The sequence below is a fragment of the Rhinatrema bivittatum genome, chromosome 15 (assembly GCF_901001135.1).
Source record: "Rhinatrema bivittatum chromosome 15, aRhiBiv1.1, whole genome shotgun sequence".
Taxonomy (NCBI): Eukaryota; Metazoa; Chordata; class Amphibia; order Gymnophiona; family Rhinatrematidae; genus Rhinatrema; species Rhinatrema bivittatum.
Genome location: NC_042629.1, coordinates 13,697,208 through 13,721,043, shown reverse-complemented (window position 1 = coordinate 13,721,043; position 23,836 = coordinate 13,697,208). Strand labels below are relative to the sequence as shown.

General features: G+C 42.8%; 1 protein-coding gene across 2 annotated transcripts in view; it reads left to right on the top strand.

The window, feature by feature from the left end:
• Positions 1-23,836, top strand: part of EPHA3 (EPH receptor A3) — a 276,444-nt gene that overhangs the window by 216,373 nt on the left and 36,235 nt on the right. The window contains exons 6-9 of one of the 2 annotated variants that reach the window (XM_029578191.1): positions 9,600-9,724; positions 10,147-10,306; positions 12,488-12,590; positions 13,755-13,822. In XM_029578191.1, coding sequence (XP_029434051.1) covers positions 9,600-9,724; positions 10,147-10,306; positions 12,488-12,590; positions 13,755-13,822 — 456 coding nt within the window. Of the gene's footprint in view, positions 1-9,599; positions 9,725-10,143; positions 10,307-12,487; positions 12,591-13,754; positions 13,823-23,836 lie in introns of both variants that reach the window. The other variant, XM_029578190.1, reaches the window with a different exon arrangement.

The window sequence follows — 23,836 nt, the reverse complement described above, 5'->3', positions numbered from 1 at the left end:
AGTAAGGAGTCTTGCAGTGGCATTTTGTGTTATCTGAAGAGCATGAATTGAGTTTTGAGGAAGAACAGTAGGGGACTTACAATAATCGAGGGAGGAGAAAATGAAGGATTGGAACACTGTTCTGAAATCAGTGTGGTTAAGAAAAGGCTTCAGATGTCGCAGAAGCTTCAGTCTGAGACAGTATTGGGGAAGGGGGAGTCTCTTCCGAAGGGATGGGCTCCACCTTAACCAGGGTGGAACCAGACTGCTGGCGCTAACCTTTAAAAAGGAGATAGAGCAACTTTTAAACTAGAACCAAGGGGAAAGCCGACAGCAGCGCATGGTTCAGAGGGAGGTATCTTCAAAGGATACTAATGAAACATTAGAGTTAGGGCATCCCAACAGAGAGGTTCCAGTAATAAGAAAAGTAGTCCAAGTGCCTGTAATTAAAAACTCACCTGAGCTAAAAGATTCCAATTCATCCCTGTCAACTGAAAAGCAGAATGAAAATACAAACAAAAAACTCACTTTGAAATGTTTGAATGCTAATGGCAGAAGTCTAAGAAGTAAGATGGGAGAATTAGAATGTATAGCAGTGAATGATGACATAGACTTAATTGGCATCTCAGAGATATGGTGGAAGGAGGATAACCAATGGGACAATGCTATACCGGGGTACAAATTATATCACAATGACAGAGAGGAGTATCTGGGAGGCGGGGTGGCACTTATGTCTGGGATGGCATCGAGTCCAACAGGATAAAGATTCTGCAAGAAACTAAGGGGTAGATTTTATAAAACTGCGCCCGCGCGTACTTTTGTTCGCAGACCGGCGCAAACAAAAGTATGCTGGATTTTAATAGATATGCACATAGCCGCGCGTATCTTTTAAAATCCGGGGTCGGTGCATGCAAGGGTGCGCAAAATTGGCAGCCTGTGCGCGCCGAGCCGCACAGCCTGCCTCCGTTCCCTCTGAAGCCGCTCCAAAATCGGAGCGGCCTCGGAAGGAACTTTCCTTCCACCCCCCGCACCTTCCCCTCCCTTCCCCTACCTAACCCACACCCCCAGCCCTATCTCAACCCCCCCCCTGTAGCTTTGTTGGAAAAGTTACGCCTGCCCAAGGCAGGCGTAACTTGTGTGGCCGGGCCGGCTGCCGGAGCACCATGTTCCGGTCCGGGGGCTGGTCCAGAGGCTGCAGCCAAGCCCCCGGGCCGGAACCACACCCACGGCCCTGCCGCCGGAACGCCCCCAATGACTAGCTGCCCCGACACGCCCCAACATCCCCCTCAGAAAAGCCCCGGGACTTATGCACGTCCCGGGGCTTTGCGCGCGCCGGCAGTCTATACAATATAGGCTCAGCGCATGCAGGGGGAGCTTGGGGCAGGTTTTCGGGGGGTACGTGCGTATCTTTCATGCATACCCCTTTGAAAATCTGCCCCTAAATGCACAATCAAATCTTTATGGGTAGAAATCCCTTGTGTATTAAAGAAGACTATAGTGATAGTATACTACCGTCCACCTGGTCAAGATGGTGAGAGAGACAGTGAAATGCTAAGAGAAATGAGGGAAGCTAACCAAAGGGGTCATTTATCAAACTGCTATATGGCATTTTCGCATGCGTTAAGGCGTTTTCTCATGCAAAACACGCCTTTAACACATATGAAAATGCCTTTAATGCATGCATGAGATTTGTGCAATGTTCTCTCAGCCTAGCTTGATGTTACCCAGGTAGAGAGTCCATCAAGCTAGATTGAGAGAACACTGCACAAATCTCATCTTTGGGTGAGTTTCCTCACTCCGAAGGTCATCAAATCTTCACAAGAGCGCACTGTTCAGTTCGTAGTCTCACTTTCAATGTCAAAGTGGCCCCTAACCCCTACACTAATACCTAAACCTCACCTCGAGTGACTAGGTGGGCCTCATATAGAGGTATAAATACCTACCTTGTATGAGTACATTATGGCTAGGTGCTTCTCTCTCTCTCTCAACTAGACTGGCTCTCCAAGAGCTTAAAATACCATTAGTGCATTTTGATAAATCCAGGCCCAAATTGGTAGTGCGGTAATAATGGGAGATTTCAATAACCCCAATATTGACATGGAATAAATGACAGCTTTATGGAGCAATTGGTTCAGGAACTGACAAGAGAGGGAGCAATTTTAGATCTAATTCTCAGTGGAGCACAGGATTTGGTGAGAGAGGTAACGGTGGTGGGGCTGCTTGGCAATACTGATCATAACATGATCAAATTTGAATTAATGACTGGAAGGGGGACAGTAAGTAAATCCACGGCTGTAGCACTAAACTTTCAAAAGGGAAACTTTGACACAATGAGAAAAATAGTTTTTAAAAAAACCCTGAAAGGTGCAGCTACAAAGGTAAAAAGTATGCAAGAGGTTTGGACGTTGTTAAAAAATACCATCTTAGAAGCACAGTCCAGATGTATTCCACACATTAAGAAAGGTGGAAAGAAGGTCAAACGATTGCCAGCATGGCTAAATAGTGGGGTGAAAGAGGCTATTTTAGCCAAAAGATCTTCATTCAAAACTTGGAAGGAGGATCCATCAGAAGAAAATAGGATAAAGCATAAACGTTGGCAAGTTAAATGTAAGACATTGATAAGACAGGCTAAGAGAATTTGAAAAGAAGTTGGCCGTAGAGGCAAAAACTCACAGTAAACACTTTAAAAATATATCCGAAGCAGAAAGCCTGTGAGGGAGTCAGTTGGACCATTAGATGATCGAGGGGTTAAAGGGGCACTTAGAGAAGATAAGGCCATCGCGGAAAGACTAAACTAATTCTTTTCTTCAGTGTTTATTGAAGAGGATACACTCCAGGGTTATAAAAAAGCTAAAAAATGAAATTTCAGACATATATCCATTAATTTGTAACCTCTTATTAAAACTATCTGTTGTACATGGAGGATGGCCAATGTAACCCTAATATTTAAAAAGGGCTCCAGGGGTGACCCAGGAAACTACAGACCAGTTAGCCTGACTTCAGTGCCAGGAAATATCATGGAAACTGTTAGAAAGAATAAAATCACAGAACATTTAGATAGACCTGGTTTAATGGGACTCAGCCAGCATGGATTTACCCAGGGGAGGTCTTGCCTCACAAATCTTCTACATTTTTTCAAGGACTGAATAAACATGTGGACAAAGATGAACCTGTAGAGGTGGAGTATTTGGATTTTCAGAAGGTGTTCGAAAAAGTCCCACATGAAAGGCTTCTAAGAAAACTAAAAAGCCATGGGATAGGAGGTGATGTCCTTTTGTGGATTGCAAGTGGTTAAAAGACAGGAAACAGAGAGTAGGATTAAATGTCAGTTTTCACATTGGAAAAAAGTAAACAATGGAATGGAGGGCCTCAGGGATCTGTACCTGGACCATTGCTTTTCAATATATTTATAAATGATCTGGAAAGGGATACAACGAGTAAGGTGATCAAATTTGCAGATGACACAAAATTATGCAGAGTAGTTAAATCTCAAGCAGATTGTGATAAATTGCAGGAGGACCTTGTAAGACTGGAAGATTGGGCTTCCAAATGGCAGATGAAATTTAATGTGGACAAGTGCAAGGTGAAGCATATATGGAAAAATAACCCTTGCTGTAGTTACACATTGTTAGGTTCCATATTAAGAGCTACCACCCAGGAAAGAGATCTAGGTGTCATAGTGGATAACACATTGAAATCATCTTCTCATTATGCTGTGGCTGTCAAAAAATCAAAAGAATGTTGGGAATTATTAGAAAGGGAATGGTGAGTAAAACGGAAAATGTCATAATGCCTCTGTATTGCTCCATGGTGAGAACGCATCTTGAATACTGTGTACAATTCTGGTTGCCACATCTCAAAAAAGATATAATTGCACTGGAGAAAGTGCAGAGAAGGGCTACCAAATGATAAGGGGCATGGAACAGCTCCCCTATGAGGTAAGGCTAAGGAAGTTACAAGTTAGGGCTGTTCAGTTTGGAGAAGAGACAAATGAGGGGGAATATGACAGAAGTCTATAAAATCATGAAAGGACTTGAACAGATTAATGTAAATCTCTTATTTACTTTCTCAGATAATAGAAGACTAGGGAGCACTCCATGAAGTTAGCAAGTAGCTCATTTAAAACAAATCGATGAAAATTCTTTTTCTCTCAGCGCATAGTTAAACTCTGGAATTCGTTGCCAGAGGATGTGGTTACAGCAGTTAGTATAATTGAGTTTTTAAAAAGTTTGGATAAGTTCCTAGAGGATAAATCCATTAACTTATGTTAATTAATAAGCAATAGTAGCTTGAGATCTATTTAATGTTTGGGCACTTGTGACTTGGATTGGCCACTGTTGGAAACAGGATGCTGGGCTTGATGGACCCTTGGGTCTGACCCAGTTTGTCATATCTTATGCTCTTATGAGAAATACGAGGTTTCATTGATGGGAGTTTATTAATACACCTAGATTCCAGACTTTCTTTGAAATGAATTTATGTGCTGTACTTGTGTAAGGAACATATGTGGCACATTTGCTTTAGCCTTTTTTTTCTTTTGGAAGCATTTTGCTAATTCTGGATGTGGGGAAGAACCAGCACAAGTTTCAGCCAGACATGATGTAGGCAAATGGACACAGCTCTGCTAAGTGACCTTCATCCTGACCGCTGCCTCCCCTACCACTGTGGTCAGTCCGGGCAGTAGTAACTGTAGACCAAGCCTGCTCACTGCAGACCGAGCTGGGACCTGCGAAGGCCTTTCAGGAAGATCTAGCACATTATTCCTTCCCACCACATAACTTCCAGCTCAAACCCTTTCAGGTCCCCTTTCTTTTCAGACCACATCACTTTGCTCCCATATCTGCTCGCCTCGGAGGTCCTTACTGAGACGGGCCCAGACATTTCCATAGTAATTGAGTTTTTGTATTCAGATTATGAGCTGATAAACTCAGGATTACACTTTGCATTTTTATTGTCTTTTTCTGATGAAGGTCTGAGGGAGAAATTGGTAGGTAATGAGGTCAATTCTTTCTAGATTTTACTGCAAATGCCTAGTGGCCCTATAGATATGATAAGTAGCAGCAGTAGTGGTGCAGATCTCGAATGGACAAGGGAAGGGGCTGTAATGGAACCCCCACATGATGATGAGCCCATTTGACTTAGAAAAAGACCGTATGGCCCATCCTGTCTGCCAATCCGTCCAATTAATTTAGCATTACAATTCCCCTCACGTCCTTCCAGATCCCCTGTATTTATCCCATGCTTCGCAGAGACTGGAGACGGCCGGCTCACAGGGGCTGCAGTTCCTGTCACTGGCGTTCATTCTGCCTGCTCTGTTCCCACTCCCTACAGCCACATGGGAGCTCCTGAAAAGCAGCTCTTCTGCCTCTGTTATTTCTCTTCCAGCTCCAGCATCTGGAGGGCCACAGCTCCATTTAACAAAGAGAGCTTGTGTTTTATCGCTAGTACAGAATTTGGAGGCAGTTCCATGAGTCCTCCTATACCTAACCCACAGGTAACACAGATCACATTTCTCCTGTCATCTTTCATCCCTGTAAACCCGCGCTGCCTCTCTCATCTCTCGTCCGGTTGCATTTGCCAGTGCCACATCTGAAAATAATAAGCAGGGAATTAAAAGAAAAGTCAATGAGAAAGTGCATATATAGAGCTCCTATGAAAGCAGATAAAAATGAATGATCTGACAGGGTCTGTTTCGGTCTCTTTTATTGTCCTCCCTGCAAGGCTCTTCCTGTTACTGGCACCTTCTCCTGCTATGAATCAAGACCTTTTTACACTCTACAGCTTCCTAAGCACAATGCCCCATCTCAGCGCCTACTAATAATTACCTTTCCAGCACAGAGTTCTCATTTGCTGCAAAATGCTCCTATGAGATATAGGAAATGCTATATATATATACTTTTTTTTTTTTTTTTACTCCTTCTGAACATATTGCCTTGGCTCCCATCTGCCTGAATGTGGAAGGGTGCAAAATCCTAAGGCCCCGGTGAGACTGAAGGTTCACCGTACAAGAGCTACTGGCACAGTTGGCAGAAACCTCTCCGAGAGCTGGGACCTGCCTATCGAATGCTCAGTTAGGGGATGTTACTCTCTGCCCAGCTTTGGCCATCTTCGGGATGTGTTTACATGCACAGATTTTGCTATTTTGCTTTTTATTGTAGTTTTTTTTCCATTGCAGTAGTTACTTAAGATCTCCGAGCCACGTATACTACAGACGGAAATAGAATCCCACGGATTGATGTGAAGTGATCCACAGATTGCCCAATGATTGCAATGGGAATTTATTACTTCATAGCAGTGAACGCAACTCGGTTTACTGGTTATAGACTGGTCTAAGCATCAACCCCCAGAGCATTCTGGGATTTAGCATTATTCTTTCCCTTATTCCACAACTTTTGAGTAAATTAGGTCATGAACCACTGTATCATCAGATCATACACAGTGTGCAGATTTCTACTGATCCTGCAGAAAACTACATTTTCTGTCGACTGTGGTACTTTTTCTTGCACCAGATGTAAGGACGATCCAAAGACTTTGAGCTTGCAAGACCACTTGATCTGGACAGCCCTGCAGATAATTCTCTGGTTGGTCTGATACGAGGTATCAGAGAAAAGAATACAGACCCAGCAAATGATGGACACTCCAGCCCCTCAGGAGTTACTGCCCCGTTATGGCACTGAGTTCTAGCATTCAAGCTTCGGCATTTGCCGTGAGGATACTTTTAGAGCTTCTCATTTGTTGACAGGGCTCAACGCCCTTCCCTGAAATCTCAGCATAGACAGCGAGGTGCAACCCAGAGCTGACCCCCTAATTGGTATTTTAAAGAACCTTGAATGAACTTTGCAAAAGACAGAGATTTACATAATAATTTCCATGTGATCTTCCTCAATTGACAGTTCCTCTGTTTCTGTAGTTTAATATACCTGAAAGCTTAACTGATTCTTCCATTTAAGATGCCCAGGGAAGGTTCCTTTTTGAAGTGTGTTCAAATGGATTTTTCATGTTCAGAAAGCAAATGCCAGCAGTTTCGGGAGCGAGGATGCTTGCCCTCTGCTATTTACATAATTACAGCAGAGCATACCAATGAAAAGTCTTCATTTACATTGACTTTGCAAGTAAAAACTGTTTCTATAGATGGCAGGGACTGAATATTTTAACTGCAGGTTCTTCCAGTTCCTGTTTTAGCAATATTTTTTAAAAATCCTGTTCAGAATGTATTAAAAATTGGAATTTCTTTTTCAAGAAGAAAACAAAACACTCCCCACTTAAACCCGATGTCAGTCCTTTTGCTGAGTCTTTTCTATTAAATCTGAACTGAAAAAAAAATTTACAGGAAAGACACCTAAATTAAAAGAGTTAAGAGTTAATATACTGAAAGATGTTTGTCCAGCTAGGTTGGCACTTACTTTCAAAAATCCTACTGGTTTCATCAGCCCCCAAAATAGCCGGCTGGGGGGGCAGTGAAACCAATGAAAGACTGAGAAGCCTTCCAGTGCAGAGTAAAGTTATTTGGCTAAGTTAGCAGGAACATTTCAGGAGATATCCCGATAATCTTATCTGGCAAACTTGGAGTTAACCGAATATATTCAATATATATTCAATGTCGCACCCGCGCCAGATTGGCTAACTTTGCCAGCCCTTTCGTGGCTAAGTGCCCAGAGTTCCCTAAAATAATATCGCCCCTAAATGTAGGCACCTATATTTTATAACTTACTAGCAGATCAAGATTTAAAAGGGTTTATCCCACTAACTTTTCATTTTGTTGGGCTAAGCCCAGAGATGTGAAATTCCTACTCCTCTCGCTGGTGAAATTCTACCCGCATAAGTCATTACTTGGCCATACATAATTCAGTCCAATAAAAAGAGGAAGGACTGGGACTTTCCTGGGGCACTGCTACACTTTATCTGAACAGTGCTGATATTTGGGTAAGTCTGGTTGGGGAAACATTTTATCTGGGAAAAGTTATCCAAGTCTATTCAATGGCAGCCTCACCCAGCCACGTCTGCTTATCCAGATGAGTTTATCGGGCTATATTTTTCCTCACCAGCTTTCTGAATGTTGACCTCTAGACACTTAAATTTCGGAAGGAAATGTGTAGAGGAGGGGTGTTTCAGGTCAGGGAAGGAATTTAGGGACTCGGCGCTAACATCCAGCACTAGACACCTAAGGGCCTCATTCACTTAGGCATTTCTCTCATTCTCATATTCCATGCCCTAAATTAGACGTCTAAATGCAAGGATAATGTAGGGGGCCTCAAGTTTAGGTCCCTAGGTTTGGTTCTTATTTTCAGCTGAAAACAGGCACCTCGATTTATGGATTTAAGTTTTGAAAATCAGCCTCTTAGTTTCCCTAAAATGACCAACCTGCAAAATTATTGATTGTGATGCAATAAAAGAAAATCAGCTTTAGATAAACACCTTCTTCCTACTGTCTGTGACTGTTACTAATGCAAAGTGTGCCAGTACTGGCTGCCTGGCAGTTCTCATCAATGCAGCATTGGCATTGCATTCTGTTCTGTGCTCTTGATTTCCTGGGATGAGCGGTGCTTCAGCCTCTGGCCTGTCCGGTGCCTTGGTTTGTGACTTCCATTCTATTGAGTCTGACATAACTAATTACTCTGAGTACCTTCTACTGGAACACCATGTACGGGGACTGTTAGCTCGCTGTTTTATCACAGGTGTGAATTTATTTTTTTTGTATTGGAGCCATCAAGAAATGCAACCTAGATCAAGCACTAATTGATGCCACTCAAACAGCATGACAGGGCTGGGAGTGCAGTGCTGAGACAGCTGGGAGCATTGTTAGGCTCGGTGCCAGCACCACTTACAGTGATTGCCTAAAGTGCACCAGGGGCCCCATTCTGTTGCCTTGTGCATCCTCCTAGCACTGGAATGTAGTCAGTAAGGACTGTTTCCTTTTTCTCCTGGCCAATGACGTAGGTCTGTGGTTTCTATACCTATGCATTCATGATGAATTAGATGGCATTGTGACATCACATAGGACAAGTGAGCAACCAATCAGATTTCAGTTTTGCCATGATCAATTGTCCCAAATCTTGTGATAGCATTCCTTTGAATTATTTGTAGGATAATTAACTCTTTAATAGAGGTTGGATGTAGATGCATTTTAAACATGAGAACTATTTTCTTTTATGGTCATGAGCAGGGCTGCACTTTGTACTGATGGTAACTATTGGTTAAAGAGCTGCATGTTACATGGCACTTTTTCATATCATTTTTTTGGGATGGGGGGGTTTCTCTATCCAGTGCTTGAATGCATATTTTTGTCAATGTTTAAAGCCTTGTTCATTGATAAAAGCGATGTTATATTCTAAGCAGATACAGACATACAGCCATTCAATGTCCTTTTCAAATATATCCGTCATATTTTATTACATTTATCAAGCAGCAGATTGAAGCCATCTGCTCATTTACCACCAGTGCAGTAGTGATGATAAGTCTCAGCTCATTTGTCTTCCTGGCCAGTGTGCTCTGAGGCATGTATCCAGGCCTAGGACTCGAACCCAGCTGCTGTGCCTTGACACCTACAGTTGGGACAGCTCTTGCTTGCCAAAGATTAGTGCATGGAGAAAATGTTTGCTTTTCTCATCCCCTCCTTGCAGCTCCATCTCCTGTCACCATCATCAGGAAGGAACGGACATCCAGAAACAGCATTACTCTGTCCTGGCAGGAGCCTGACCACCCCAACGGCATCATCTTAGACTACGAGGTCAAGTACTATGAGAAGGTGGGAACCGAGTAAGACTCAGTGCATCCCCTATTTGGTGGTAAAGTGGGTACTACCCAGCTGAATTAGTTCCCACAGTGAAGGGGAGTGTATAGGCCACCAGAAGACACTGTGTGTAGGGATGCAAAAGGATCAGGACAGAGTATGGCAGAAGATCCAAAGAATGAGAATCTCTGCCCAGAAGCATCTAGATTTATTCTCCATGCTACATGAAATGAACGTGCTTCCCATACACACGTCCAGCCTTGTGCTAGAGCTTCCGGCAGTCCTGTGTTGTCATACGGTCTTCCTGAAGCTCCAGCGCTTTCAGCCCCTGAGAATACGAGTTGAGGTCATTGACTGGTTGCTGCTGTTTGTATGCTGTATGGGTTTTGGGTTTTTTTTTCAAGCTTTTAACTTTGCCATTTCTCTCCCCAAAGCAGGAACAAGAAACAAGTTACACCATTTTAAGAGCCCGAGGCACTAACGTGAGCATCGGTGCTTTAAAACCCGACACCACCTACGTCTTCCAGATCCGAGCCCGCACGGCAGCTGGATACGGAGCCAACAGCCGCAAGTTTGAGTTTGAAACCAGCCCAGACTGTACGTAGGCATTAAAATGAGAAGCTGTCTCTACTGGATAGGATCACAGCTGGAGAGCCTGAGTCAGTCAGAAGCCAGGGCCCAGTGTGGAGCTCCTGTTAGCACAGGGTACACGTAGTACGGCTTTCTCCTGAGCTGCACAGCACTGTCCTCCAAGATCTCTACGTCTTCCTATCATTTAATAAACATTTCAGCTTGAGTGTAACGAGCAGTAACTTACAGCAGAACCTTTGGCTCGTCTCTGCTTCTTTAGGCACCTCTCAGTCATCCACCTGCAGGGCTCATTTTTAAAAAGGCATTTCTTAGAGATGCAAACAACTCAGGCAAGAATAAGGAAGATAATTCTAAGCTGTCAAGTATATGGGAAACTGGTTTGAGATATGTTTGGTTTAATTTGGGATTGATTTCAATAATTGATTTAATTTCCCTTCTTGCTCCAGTATACATGATTCATAAATACTATTTAATGACCTGCCTTCTCGCTCTGTCTTAATTTGATCATTAAAATCCCTGCTGCCAAGAATATACACAGCACAGGTGTGCTTTAACCTTCCCCATTTTGTGATTAGATGCTACACATCAGCTCCTGCTGAAGGAGAAAGTGTAAAAAAGCTCCCAGGGTCAGGAGATTGTCTTCCTGCTGCCATAACTTAGCAGCATGTTAAAGAATAACCTTTCATGGGCCAAAGGGACCGCCAGTATTTGTCTACAACTCTCATCAGTGTGTGGTCTTCGGTCAGTACTCAGAAGACTGGTCACCTAACGTGGGCCCTAGCATCATTGGCCTGGGAAGACCTGGTGCTTCAAGCTGAAGAAGGCAATGACAGCCTCTACTGTGTTCTGCCCAGAAAAGGTCACAGGCACCATGGTGGGGTCATGATTGCCCAACACCCAGGAAAGGAAAGAAAGAGCAAATAAACCAACCTGGTGTGGAAAGGAGGTAGAACTCATAGAGTTCCATAATTCAACGAAGATTCAGCTAACAAAATTAGTTGGATTAACATATCTGGCTAGCCAATAAGTTTGATTTATCCAGATATGTTTATCCAGCTAACTTAAGACCTGCTCAGTAGTAGATCTAACTTGTCCAGTTTGAATATTGCTACTTATCCTGCTAAGTTAGATGGATAAGTAGCCATCCCACCCACCACTTAGATGGATAACTATTTAACTGGATAAATAGCTATCCAACTAAGTAGTGGCCACTGAGCGAGATCGACTATTCAAACACTGCCAATTTTATCAGGGTAAGTGGCACTGAATATCAGGTCCCATAGAATTCAGGACAGTAACTAAACTCTTGTTCAATAAAAAGAAATATTATACAAACATATCAGTGAAAAAGCTTTTGAAAACAGACTTCTGCCAATATCCTGAATATTTTCAATATGAAGCGGTTATGTTGAATGATAAGATTCTGTTTCACTCGTTTTCCTGAATATTCTGCTCAGCATTCTGGGCCCAGGTTACTTCTCCCCCAGTTTTTGTCTAGAGGAAAAATGCTGAGCACATCTGGCCCTTAATAAACTTTTGGGGAAGTCATAATAGATCAAAAACGATGATTTATCCCAGAGAGAATTACTCTAATGGTACATCATGGGATCAATTTCCCCAGAGCCGGCCCTTTCAATGCTGATAGATCGTTTTACTCTTATCATGCTGTGTGCTAATGTTACGGCCGATAAATGTGTCCGGAGATAGTTATAACTGTTTCATACTCATAGAACAATTTCTTAAAGGCGCCCTATCCTGATTACTGCTCAGTCCCACCTGATTTAAAGTGCATTTTACATGTAAACAAAGCTGTGTGATTAAAGATTAGCTGTAGTACCTCAGATCTCATTCTCCAGGCAGTTCTGACTGATGAGCTGTGGTGGAAATGATTGATGATCGCCAAGCTTCAAAGATAAATAACCAAATAGGGATGATTTAGAGAAAAATGAAGAGAGATTGTATAGCTAAATATCCAGCTATCTCACTTCTGGATTATTAGCTGGATGCAAAAAAAGAACCCTCAATGTGCCTGCAAACTGTAAGAACACTTCTATTTACGCAGCTGAGGTTCTAATGATTTATCATTGGATAGGATACCAAGGTAAAGGCCCAGTAACTGTGTTCCTGCGTGTGGCAGATGTGATGTGCTAACACGTTCTATTTTCCTTGCTTCTCCTTTCCTCACAGCTTTCTCCATTTCCGGTGAGAGCAGCCAGGTTGTGGTGATTGCGATTGCCGCTGCAGTGGCCATCATCCTCCTTACAGTGGTGGTCTACATCCTGATTGGGAGGTAAGTTCTCTTGTACACCACCTACGGGACTGCTGAGCTCTGGCAGCCCCCCCCCCTTCATTGGTCCTGGAAAAAACTGGATTCTCCATGAGTGTGATGATGCATTTTACTGGCCTAGTATAAGAATTATACAAAAGATAAACTCTCCAGACCCATCAGGTCCCATCCATAGATGATGGGGAAGTAGCACGCACTATTAGCAAAGAGCACACACTGTTTCCTGAGCAAAGGAAAATACACATGGCCTCTAGGCAGGGCCAGGGCTAAGCCAAACCTAACTATTTATTTATTTATTTTTATGCCGTTATTATATACTGTTGCACAGAAAGCAAGTTTCTATCTCTATGGTTTACATCTATATAAATAAAAATGTAAATGTTCGTTTGTTCAAAATCTTAAATCTCCGAAAGTTCTTCACCGATTGCTTTGAAATTTTGACACAACGTTGCATTCGAATACGCGCGTGTTTCTATATACCTATATTATATAGATGTCACACCTGTGACAGGTAAAAACATGCTTTTTTGGAAAAACAGCGCCATCTGTTGGACGTAAAAGCAACACACACTATCTACAATATAAATGGGCTCTGACCGACGGACCGCAAATGCGCGGTAGAGAGCAGCTCTATCGCGCATGTGCGGACCATAGAGCTCTGCGCTACGTGCTGGGTGTCACAGAGAGGAGGAGGAAAGGGTAGACAAGTTGCCGCTCTGAGAAACGGCTCAGTCCATTCCTCCTACGCTGAGGAAGGGGGGAGAGAGTAGGGACTGCCGGACAGTTACACACAGGAGGAGGAAAGGGTAGAAGAGTCGCCGAGCCAGTTCGTCCACTGCCGGGGAATGGGGGGAGGGAGTTGGGACGGCTGGAGCAGAGCTAATGCACATTGTGAAATTAAACCAGCTGAGCCACGGCAATGCGTGGCCGGGTACAGCTAGTATAAAATAAAAAGACATCACATAGTTTTGAAAAGGGCTTCCTGGCCCCTTTCACCCCACTCCTGTCTCCCTAAGACATCTTCTAGGGCCAGAGACCTCCCACGCCCTTACTTATCTTTTCTGGCAGGGTCCATGGCCAGGCCTACTCGCTCCCACCCCACCATAATCATTTGAAAAATGGCACTGGTGGCCCTGAGAAGAAAATAATTCCTCTTTCTTCTGGCAGATTCTGTGGCTACAACAAATCAATGCACAGTCCTGACGAGAAGAGGCTTCACTTTGGGACAGGGCACTGTAAGTTTTCAGAGATTATGATTCATCTTTTTGACAGTTTGACATGCTTGTATGTAAAAACTCATTCTTAGCAAAACAAAAGCCTTTATTTCAATGTATTGGTGCCTTCTAATCCATTTTTTTGTTTCCATTCTTTTGCTTTACGTAAATAATGAACAAGATGTTGTGGTTTCTGTTTCAGTAATGCATGCGGTAGGTAACATAGAACGGATGCTGCTACGCATGGCTGCAGTGCAGAGCGGAACATCCACATCCTCGTTACTGCCCATCCACTGCTTTAAATCTAAATGCAAGGGAATTCTTTAGAACAGCTACACAAAGTGGAGGTCTTCTGCGTAGTGCGCAGTGCTCGGGGGTCAGCAGGTCTCTGTCCTGGAGCCATTGCGATCTCAGAAGGCTGGCCCCAAGGAACAATTTGATAGAGGTTGAGTTGCAGGTTTCTCTTCTGGGCATTTGGACTACTGAAAGACTGTGCATGCGATTTCCCCTTTAGTGTGTTTGCTGGCCTGTTCTCTGCTTGGAGATGTACAAGTCCATAAACTGTTTGAGAAAATGAAAGACTTCCTGCTGTAACAAGGATCAGGATTCACTAACTGGCTAATTTTAAAAAGAATGCGTGTGCGCCCATAAATGCATGTATCAGCGTACTGCAGTTTTATATTGTGCGCACACATACCCACGTATCAATTTAGTAAAGAATTTAACCACGAACACACGCAGATAAACAACAAATTGAATAAGAATCTCTGGCAGGAATTAGCGACATTCTTTAAAAACAAAATTGATACGCTAATTGCAAAGCTAGATAAAGTTCCAACTCAAGACATAACAATGGCCACAAAAGAAATCCCAAACTGGTCTAAGTTTAAAGATGCCTCAATGTCAGAAGTAATAAAATTAATACAAAATTTGAATCCAGCACATCCCACATTAGACGCAATTCCAGTACAAACTCTGAAACTAATTATTCAAGTAATTGCTCCTACAATCACCCTTATCATTAATAAATCACTAAATGAGGGTAGGATGCCAGAACAATTAAAACAAGCAATTATTAAACCAATTCTGAAAAAGAAAAACTTGGATAATAAAATTTTGAGCAACTACAGACCAATTTCAATTCTACCCAATATTGCAAAATTAATTGAAAAAGTTGTTTTGAAACAACTTAACTAACATCTAGAACAAAATGACATACTATATTCTGCACAGTATGGCTTTAGAAAGAACTACAGCACAGAAACACTACTATTATCACCTCATGACACTTTTCTGAGAGGTTTTGACTCATCACAAAGATATCTGCTACTAATGCTGGACTAATCGGCGGCGTTCAATTCGGTCAACCCCAACATCATGTTTTGTAGACTGATAGAAATAGGCTAGGTGGCAAAACGTTACAATGGTTTAGATCATTCCTGAGTAATAGAACATATCAAGTATACATGAATAATTCCTTTTCTTAAACCATTAACCTTGAAACAGGAGTACCACAGGGCTCCACTCTATCTGCAACAATGTTCAATATCTATATGACACCTCTGTGTCATCTTTCAGGCTTAGGCCTAACATATTATTTATACACAGATGACATCCAGATACTAATACCAGTTACAGATACCCTGGAAAAAGCATTCCAAATCACAGCAATGTACATGAATATAATAAAGCAATTACTGATGCAAATGAAACTAAGTTTAAACATAGAAAAACATAGAAAATTTTACTGGAAAGGAAAACGTCAATAGCAATCAAATTACTCTCGAGACCAAAATAAGGGACCTTGGCGTATACTTAGACCCTGAACTGAATTTTAAAAAACATATTGAAATAAAAACTAAAGATGTTTTTTATAAATTACTACTTTTGAGAAGATTAAAACCGTTATTAAACGTCAAAGAATTTAGAACAGTATTACAAGCATTAATTTTCACTGGCATTGATTACTATAACGCCCTACTCCTTGGACTACTCAATCCACCATATACCTCTACAAATTCTGCAGAATTCAACAGCAAGGATACTAACCGGGACACGCAAACAGGAACATATAACACCAATTCTAATTGAGCTGCATTGGTTACCAATCGAACAATGAGTACCCCACTTGCTTACCAGTTCCATGGTCAGACCACAGAGTCATCCACACAACCCTTAGGATCAACAACCCACCACCTCAAATCACTACCAAAACCACCATCCAATTCAGGAAACCTTGCTCTCTAGACATACTCAGTGAAAAGATGTCCGAAGCTTTAAATCAACTTGACCTCACAGACGCAACAACTGCTACCACCTCTTGGATCAATATTAACAACACAATTGCAGATAAAATCTGCCCAACTACAACCAAAACCATACAACCTACATTAGACAATAGAAAACCTTGGTTTACAGCTGAACTTAAATCCCTTAAACAATCTCTTAGAAAAAAAGAACAAAGCTGGAGAAAAAATTCAACCACTTCGACACAAACCATCTACAAATCCCACCTCAACACCTACAGGAATACTATCCTTAGAACAAAGAAAGAATTCTACGCAAAAAAAATACACAACTTCATTTTCGACTCAAAGGCTCTTTTTTCTTACGTCTCCTCTTTAACCAAACCATCTCCGCCCACTATCCCAGACCACCAAGCTCTCAACAAAGCAAACGAACTAGCCAACTACTTCAAGACAAAAATCACTAACCTTACCCATTCAATTACATCCAACAGCCCCATTTTAACACACCATCTTACAACAGTGCCGCAACAAAACACAAGCCTGGACTCATTCGAACTCACTTCTTCACTGGAGATTGAAAATACACTCAAAAAACTCAAACCATCCTCACACCCATCAGACCCATTACCAACAAATCTCCTCATTGCCATACCAAACACCATCTCAAAACCAATAGCAGAAATTATCAACACATCCCTGTCTCAAGGCTTAGTTCCTAATCAGTTAAAATTGGCAATCCTGAAACCATTACTAAAGAAACCAAACGCTTCTCCATCAGACCCAGCTAACTTCCGACCTATCGCAAACTTACCACTCATCGCCAAACTGATGGAAAAAATTGTCAACAAGCAACTGTCAGAATATCTGGAAGATAATAACATTCTATCCCCGGCTCAATATGGCTTCCGAAAACGACTAAACACCGAATTTCTCTTATTATCGCTCTCTGATACCATCCTCGTGAACCTCGAGAAAAAACAATCTTACCTGCTGGTTCTACTTGATCTTTCTGCGGCGTTTGATACAGTAAAACATACTACACTTATAGACCAACTAGCTAATATAGGGATCAAAGGCACAGCTCTCAGATGGTTTCACTCCTTCCTAAGCAACAGATTCTACAAAGTAAGGATAAACAACAAAGAATCGCATCCAATCCTTACAGAGCAAGGAGTCCCGCAAGGATCCTCACTTTCTCCCACCCTATTCAATATCTACCTCCTCCCTCTCTGCCACCTACTCTCAAACCTCAAGCTTACCCATTACCTCTATGCAGACGACATTCAAATCCTTCTCCCAATTACAGAATCCCTTCAAAAAACCATCACTTACTGGAACGAATGCCTACAACCCATTAAGGAATTACTCTCAAGCCTCAACCTAGTATTGAATGCCAATAAAACCGAGATGCTCATTGTCTCTCAAGATCCCCTCACAATCTCTGCTAGCCTCTCTCTACCAAACGCTAATAACATGTTCTCAACTGACGTCAGAGACCTTGGAGCATGGCTTGACAATCATCTTAACCTAAAAAAGTTCGTAAACAATACCACAAAGGACTGCTTTTACAAACTGCAAGTCCTCAAAAAACTTAAACCTCTCCTTTACTTCTCCGACTTCAGGCTAGTACTACAATCCATTATATTATCTAAGCTCGACTATTGCAACTCCCTGCTACTAGGTCTTCCCAACAACACGATCAAACCATTACAGATGGTACAGAATTCTGCTGCCAGAATTCTAACAAGCACTAACAAAAAAGATCACATCACCCCAATCCTTAGTAACCTACATTGGCTTCCCATTAAACAAAGGATACTCTATAAGGTACTCACAATCATCCACAAAGCGACAAACAAAATAGCTCCCATCACGTTAAGCTCTCAACTCCAACCGTACACATCTTCTAGACCAATCAGAAGCGCTTACAAAGGAACACTGCATGCCCAACAAGTAAAATCATCACTGAGCAAAAGAGCGCTATCCTTAGCAGGCCCCCACCAATGGAACATGCTCCCCCCAAATCTAAGACTTGAACCCAATCATCAAGAGTTCAAAAAAAGACTAAAGACTCTTCTTTTCCAACAAGCCTTCCCAGTCTCTCAATCCTACCAAGACGGAAAGCCTTCCCAAATAAGAAGCATCCCCTAATTTAGGTCACCGTACCAAGTCCTACCTTCAGGTCTCTGCAAATGGACTACAATCTTTGAGTTCTAAAAATTCGTCTTATTTTATTATTTATATTTTCCTCTGCAACTGGACTACAATATCTAAGTTCAAAAATTCAAAAACTCATTTTATCTTATTTACATCTGGCATGGTTAATATGTCACTATATCCAAGTTAAATAGTTAAATTATACAGATTATATTACACAATTTTATTAATTACAATGTTAATCTATAATATTTATTATCATTATGTTTTATTGTCATCCAGTTATATTGTTACATATATGCCACTGTTCTATGTAAAGCCCCTTATCTTGTTGGGCAGTTTATTGTTATATGTAAACCGGAGTGATTTGTAGTCTCTATAAGAACCTCGGTATATAAAAAATTAAAAATAAATAAATAAATAAATAAATACAATATAAAACATTAACAATCTTACGCAAAGCAATTTACGGAGATCAGGTGGAATGGATAAATGCATCTATAAGACTTCACACACCGCAGCCAAACTTAAGATCATCGAATAAAGGGCTACTTTCCATTCCATCACTATCCTTAGCTAGAGTAACATCTGTTAGAGAAAGGGCACTATCTCTTGCAGCCCCCGATATGGAATACATTACCAGTAGAACTCAGGTTAGAAACAAGGTATTTAGAGTTTAAAAAAATGCTTAAAACCTGGCTCTTCAATCAGGCGTTCAATGAGAGAACTAGCTGGGCAAACCAGAAGGCTTGTGTACGTAATGTACAAACTTATGAAGTAGGCTGCAATATTTAGTTGATTTTAGTATATATATTTTAAATTGTAATAAGAGAACTAATTTAAAATTTTAATGATTATGTATATTTTATTTTTGATGAAACGATGTATTTTATTTGAAGATTGTAAACTGATGTGAAGGTTTAGTCCATACACTGGTATAGAAAAATATGATAAATAAATAAATAAATAAATAAATAAATAAATAAAATATCCCTTCTGTGCGAATGTGTGCACATGATCTTAAAAGGTGGCTCAAGTAAACGTCCCACACGTATTGCCACCAGAGCTTTAGCGGCTTTTATGCACATATGCTCACATAAGTGGAAAACCAGGTTTTTTATGTCCTTACGGGAGGGAGAGAGAGAGAAAAACAATGTGACACTATGGGCCGGATTTTAAATGCCCTGCGCGCGTAAATCCTGCCAGATTTATGCGCGCAGGGCCCTCGCGAGCCGGCGCGCCTATTTTGCATAGGTCGCCGGTGCGCGCACAGCCCCGGGACACGCGTAAGTCCCGGGGCTTCGTAAAAGGGGCGGGGAAGGGGCGTGTCCGGGGTCAGGGGCGGTTTGGGGCGGGACCGGCGGTGTGGCGCCGGCCCGGGGGCGTGGTCGAGGCCTCCGGACCAGCCCCCGGGTCGGGTGATGACGCGCCAGCAGCCCACTGGCGCGCGCAGATTTACGCCTGCTTTCGGCAGGCGTAAATCTGCCAACAAAGGTAAGGGGGGTTTAGATATGGCCGGGGGGGGGGGGGGAGGGTTAGGTAGGGGAAGGGAGGGGAAGGTGCAGGGGGTTGGAAAGAAAGTTCCCTCTGAGGCCGCTCCGATTTCGGAGCGGCCTCGGAAGGAACAGGCAGCGCTCGTCGGGCTCTGTGCGCGCAGTTTGCACAAATGTGCACCCCCTTGCGTGCGCCGACCCCGGATTTTATAAGATATGCGCAGCTACGCGCGTATCTTATAAAATCCAGCGTACTTTTGTTTGCGCTCGCGCAAAATTATAAAATCTACCCCTATATATATATCTACCACTGTCAGAGGGACACTTTCAACTCAGGATGGGTTTGGGGGGGGGGGGTGCAGTGTTTCATTGGTGCGTTACAGACCCTTGCACCCTGGCCAAGAGGGAGGGAATAAAGACTTGAACAGGTAAATTTGTTATTTACTCTCTCACACAATGGAAGGACTAGGGGGCACTCCATGAATTTAGCAAGTAGCTCATTTAAAACAAATTGGAGAAAATTATTTTTCACTCAACGCATAGTTAAGCTCTAGAATTCATTGCCAGAGAATGTGGTTATGTTAGTTAGTGTAACTAGGTTTAAACAAGGTTTGGATAAGGTACTCATGATTCAAATCCACCCTGAGCTGAAAGAGCCCCTCTTACAGTGGAAGATATATATAATGTCAAATTGTCTCTCCTATAGTGCTCTCTCTTTCCCTTCCTTTCTCCCTCCCTCCCTCCCTCTCTTTTTCTCCCCCTTCCCCCCCCAGTATATATGTAGCTCAGCAGTCTTGAAAATCCCTCCCTAAAACTTGAGATCTCCTTATCAGATTTAGACTAGCAGTAAAGTTACACAGATAACACACCAATGCACGCCATGGTCAGCTTTTCTAAAATTTGGAGTTAAGCGTGTAACTCCTGGGAACACCCATGCCCTGCCCCTTTTCCACCTCCTTGTGTTTGATGCACACATGGGTATTTATGCGCATACTTTGCGCTTCTTAAAGCTCTTGCGCGGCCCACATACGCATGTATAGGGCTGTTTTTGCGTGAGCAAAGCTTTTAAAATCTATTTGTAAGCAAGAAGAGAAACAGTTGCAAAGGAGGGAAGAGCACAGAGAGTTTGTGTGACTGAGGATATGAATGTGGGGGGGGGGGGGGTGTGAATGAGGGTGTGCTTCAGCGTGGAGATGAACGATGTTGGTGAGAGTGGTATGAGTTGTATTTTTCATCATTTTTTTTTTTGCTTTCCCTAGCCAACACCAGTTAAAAAAGCTGCTTAGATACAATTGTAGTTTGCTAGATGTTTCAGGTTAGGAAGCCCCAGGCTCAGCTGTTCCCTACTGTGCAGGTAGAACAGCCCGCAGCTGCCTCAGCGCTGCAGTGAAGGGTTCTGAGCATGCTCAGTGGGGAGCAGAGTTTGAAAAATTAACGTGTGAGCTGTGATTCTTATTTGGTGTAAGAGCACATGCTTGTGACTGGTTTCCTTGTTACATTATAGCAGAACCCTGTTGGATGTAAAATGTTTATGTTTAAAAAGTTTGTTTTTTCCCTCAGTCTTTCCTGTGGCATGCTGGGTAGTGTAAGCAAACATAAGCAGCCTTATTATTGTTACTACTACTACTAATAATGATCATTTGTTGAGCTCATACCAGAACTCTTTTTGAGATCACAGTTTGGTTTTCCCTGTAGCCTTGTTAGGGCAGGAGGCCTTACCAGGGCTGTACATTCTTCTGCTTAAAACTAGGGATGTGAATCGTTTTAGGACGATTAAAATTATCGTCCGATAATTTTAATATCGTCTTAAACCGTTATGGAACACAATACAATAGAGATTCTAACGATTTATCGTTATAAATCGTTAGAATCGTGAGCCGGCACACTAAAACCCCCTAAAACCCACCCCCGACCCTTTAAATTAAATCCCCCACCCTCCCGAACCCCCCCCAAATGACTTAAATAACCTGCGGGTCCAGCGGCGGTCCGGAACGGCAGCGGTCCGGAACGGGCTCCTGCTCCTGAATCTTGTTGTCTTCAGCCGGCGCCATTTTCCAAAATGGCGCCGAAAAATGGCGGCGGCCATAGACGAACACGATTGGACGGCAGGAGGTCCTTCCGGACCCCCGCTGGACTTTTGGCAAGTCTCGTGGGGGTCAGGAGGCCCCCCACAAGCTGGCCAAAAGTTCCTGGAGGTCCAGCGGGGGTCAGGGAGCGATTTCCCGCCGCGAATCGTTTTCGTACGGAAAATGGCGCCGGCAGGAGATCGACTGCAGGAGGTTGTTCAGCGAGGCGCCGGAACCCTCGCTGAACGACCTCCTGCAGTCGATCTCCTGCCGGCGCCATTTTCCGTACGAAAACGATTTGCGGCGGGAAATCGCTCCCTGACCCCCGCTGGACCTCCAGGAACTTTTGGCCAGCTTGTGGGGGGCCTCCTGACCCCCACGAGACTTGCCAAAAGTCCAGCGGGGGTCCGGAAGGACCTCCTGCCGTCCAATCGTGTTCGTCTATGGCCGCCGCCATTTTTCGGCGCCATTTTGGAAAATGGCGCCGGCTGAAGACAACAAGATTCAGGAGCAGGAGCCCGTTCCGGACCGCTGCCGTTCCGGACCGCCGCTGGACCCGCAGGTTATTTAAGTCATTTGGGGGGGGTTCGGGAGGGTGGGGGATTTAATTTAAAGGGTCGGGGTGGGTTTTAGGGGGTTTTAATGTGCCGGTTTTGCGATTTTTCGATTTTTCGATTTTTCACGATTTTTCACGATTTTTCACGATATTTTACCCCCCCAAACGGCAACAATACGATTCCCTCCCCCTCCCAGCCGAAATCGATCGTTAAGACGATCGAGGACACGATTCACATCCCTACTTAAAACCAATTGGAGTTTAATAGAATATATTTATATTCAAACACTGCCTCCCATTTTCTCGTCTTGCACTTTTAGGCCTGAAGTTTGATATCTTTCTAAGCCGCTCCCGCAGCAGGTTCCTCTCTGGTGGATTTTAGAGATTTTCCGTGCTGAAACAAATCAACTCAAAACAAAAAGAAACATCTCAACAGCAAAATGAACCAAACAAACATTTTTCCGCTGCATGCCGCCGTGTTCACAGCCACAAATAGCTCCTGATATAGCAGGACATCGTCTGCAATTTCTGTATCTTTCTCTCACAGTTGTCTTGTAACAAAGCTGAAATCGCTTCTTTTTCTCTCTTAGATCTGCAGTTTCCTTCTGCTTCAGCCTATAAAACTTGATAATTTATGCAGAAAATATCCCATTGTGTACCTAATTAGTCTGTTTCTAGTGCCACAAGGAATGGCATCTAATGGCAACTCAGGGGCTTGCATGGCTGCCAAGAGCCCTCCTGCTAGTCGCTATTCAGCGGCTATGGACCAGCACAGCTCAGGGGATCCTGACTCTTACACCTGCAGTTCTGCTGTACTTCTCTCATCTTGCTATTTAAGGCCAGCAAGCCTTCTTTACTGCATTACCACTGGCTAATGAATTGTTTTCAAAGAATCCAAAGAGTTGCATTTGCTTCCAGTACTAATGAGTCCCTGGTTGGGATGGTTCTCATTTCAAAAGAAGTAATGAACCCCCACCTCCAGCAGCAGTGCTGGGCAGGGTTGTGCTTTCATTTTTAACAATATAGGCAATGACAACAACATTGCTTATTCCATATTCGAGGTCATTTTCAAAAGAGTTAAGTGCGTCAATGTAACATGCTATCATATCAATTTTCAAAAGCCCATATTCACATGTGAATATCCTATGGACAATTCAATTGCCTATATTGTAGCAATTTTCAAAAGCTCACTTACTCAAGTAAAGTGCATTTACATGTGTAAAACTCAATTTTAAGCATGTAAATGCTTCTTAAAATCAGGCCCATTGTTTCTAAACTGAAACTATAAAATATACACAAAATTGAATAAGCACTATTTCGATTTAGCGCGCATTGTTTTGAGCTAGTGTGTACTGTTACAACTCAAATCATGTGCACTAAATTGAAACTTGTGCGCACTAAATCAAAATAGTACACAGCAAATGAAAATTTTTTAAAAATTAAACAAAACGAAAAAGTTTAGAGGCAAACAAAATGAATTGAAATGATTCAAACATTTTACTGATGCCCTCCCC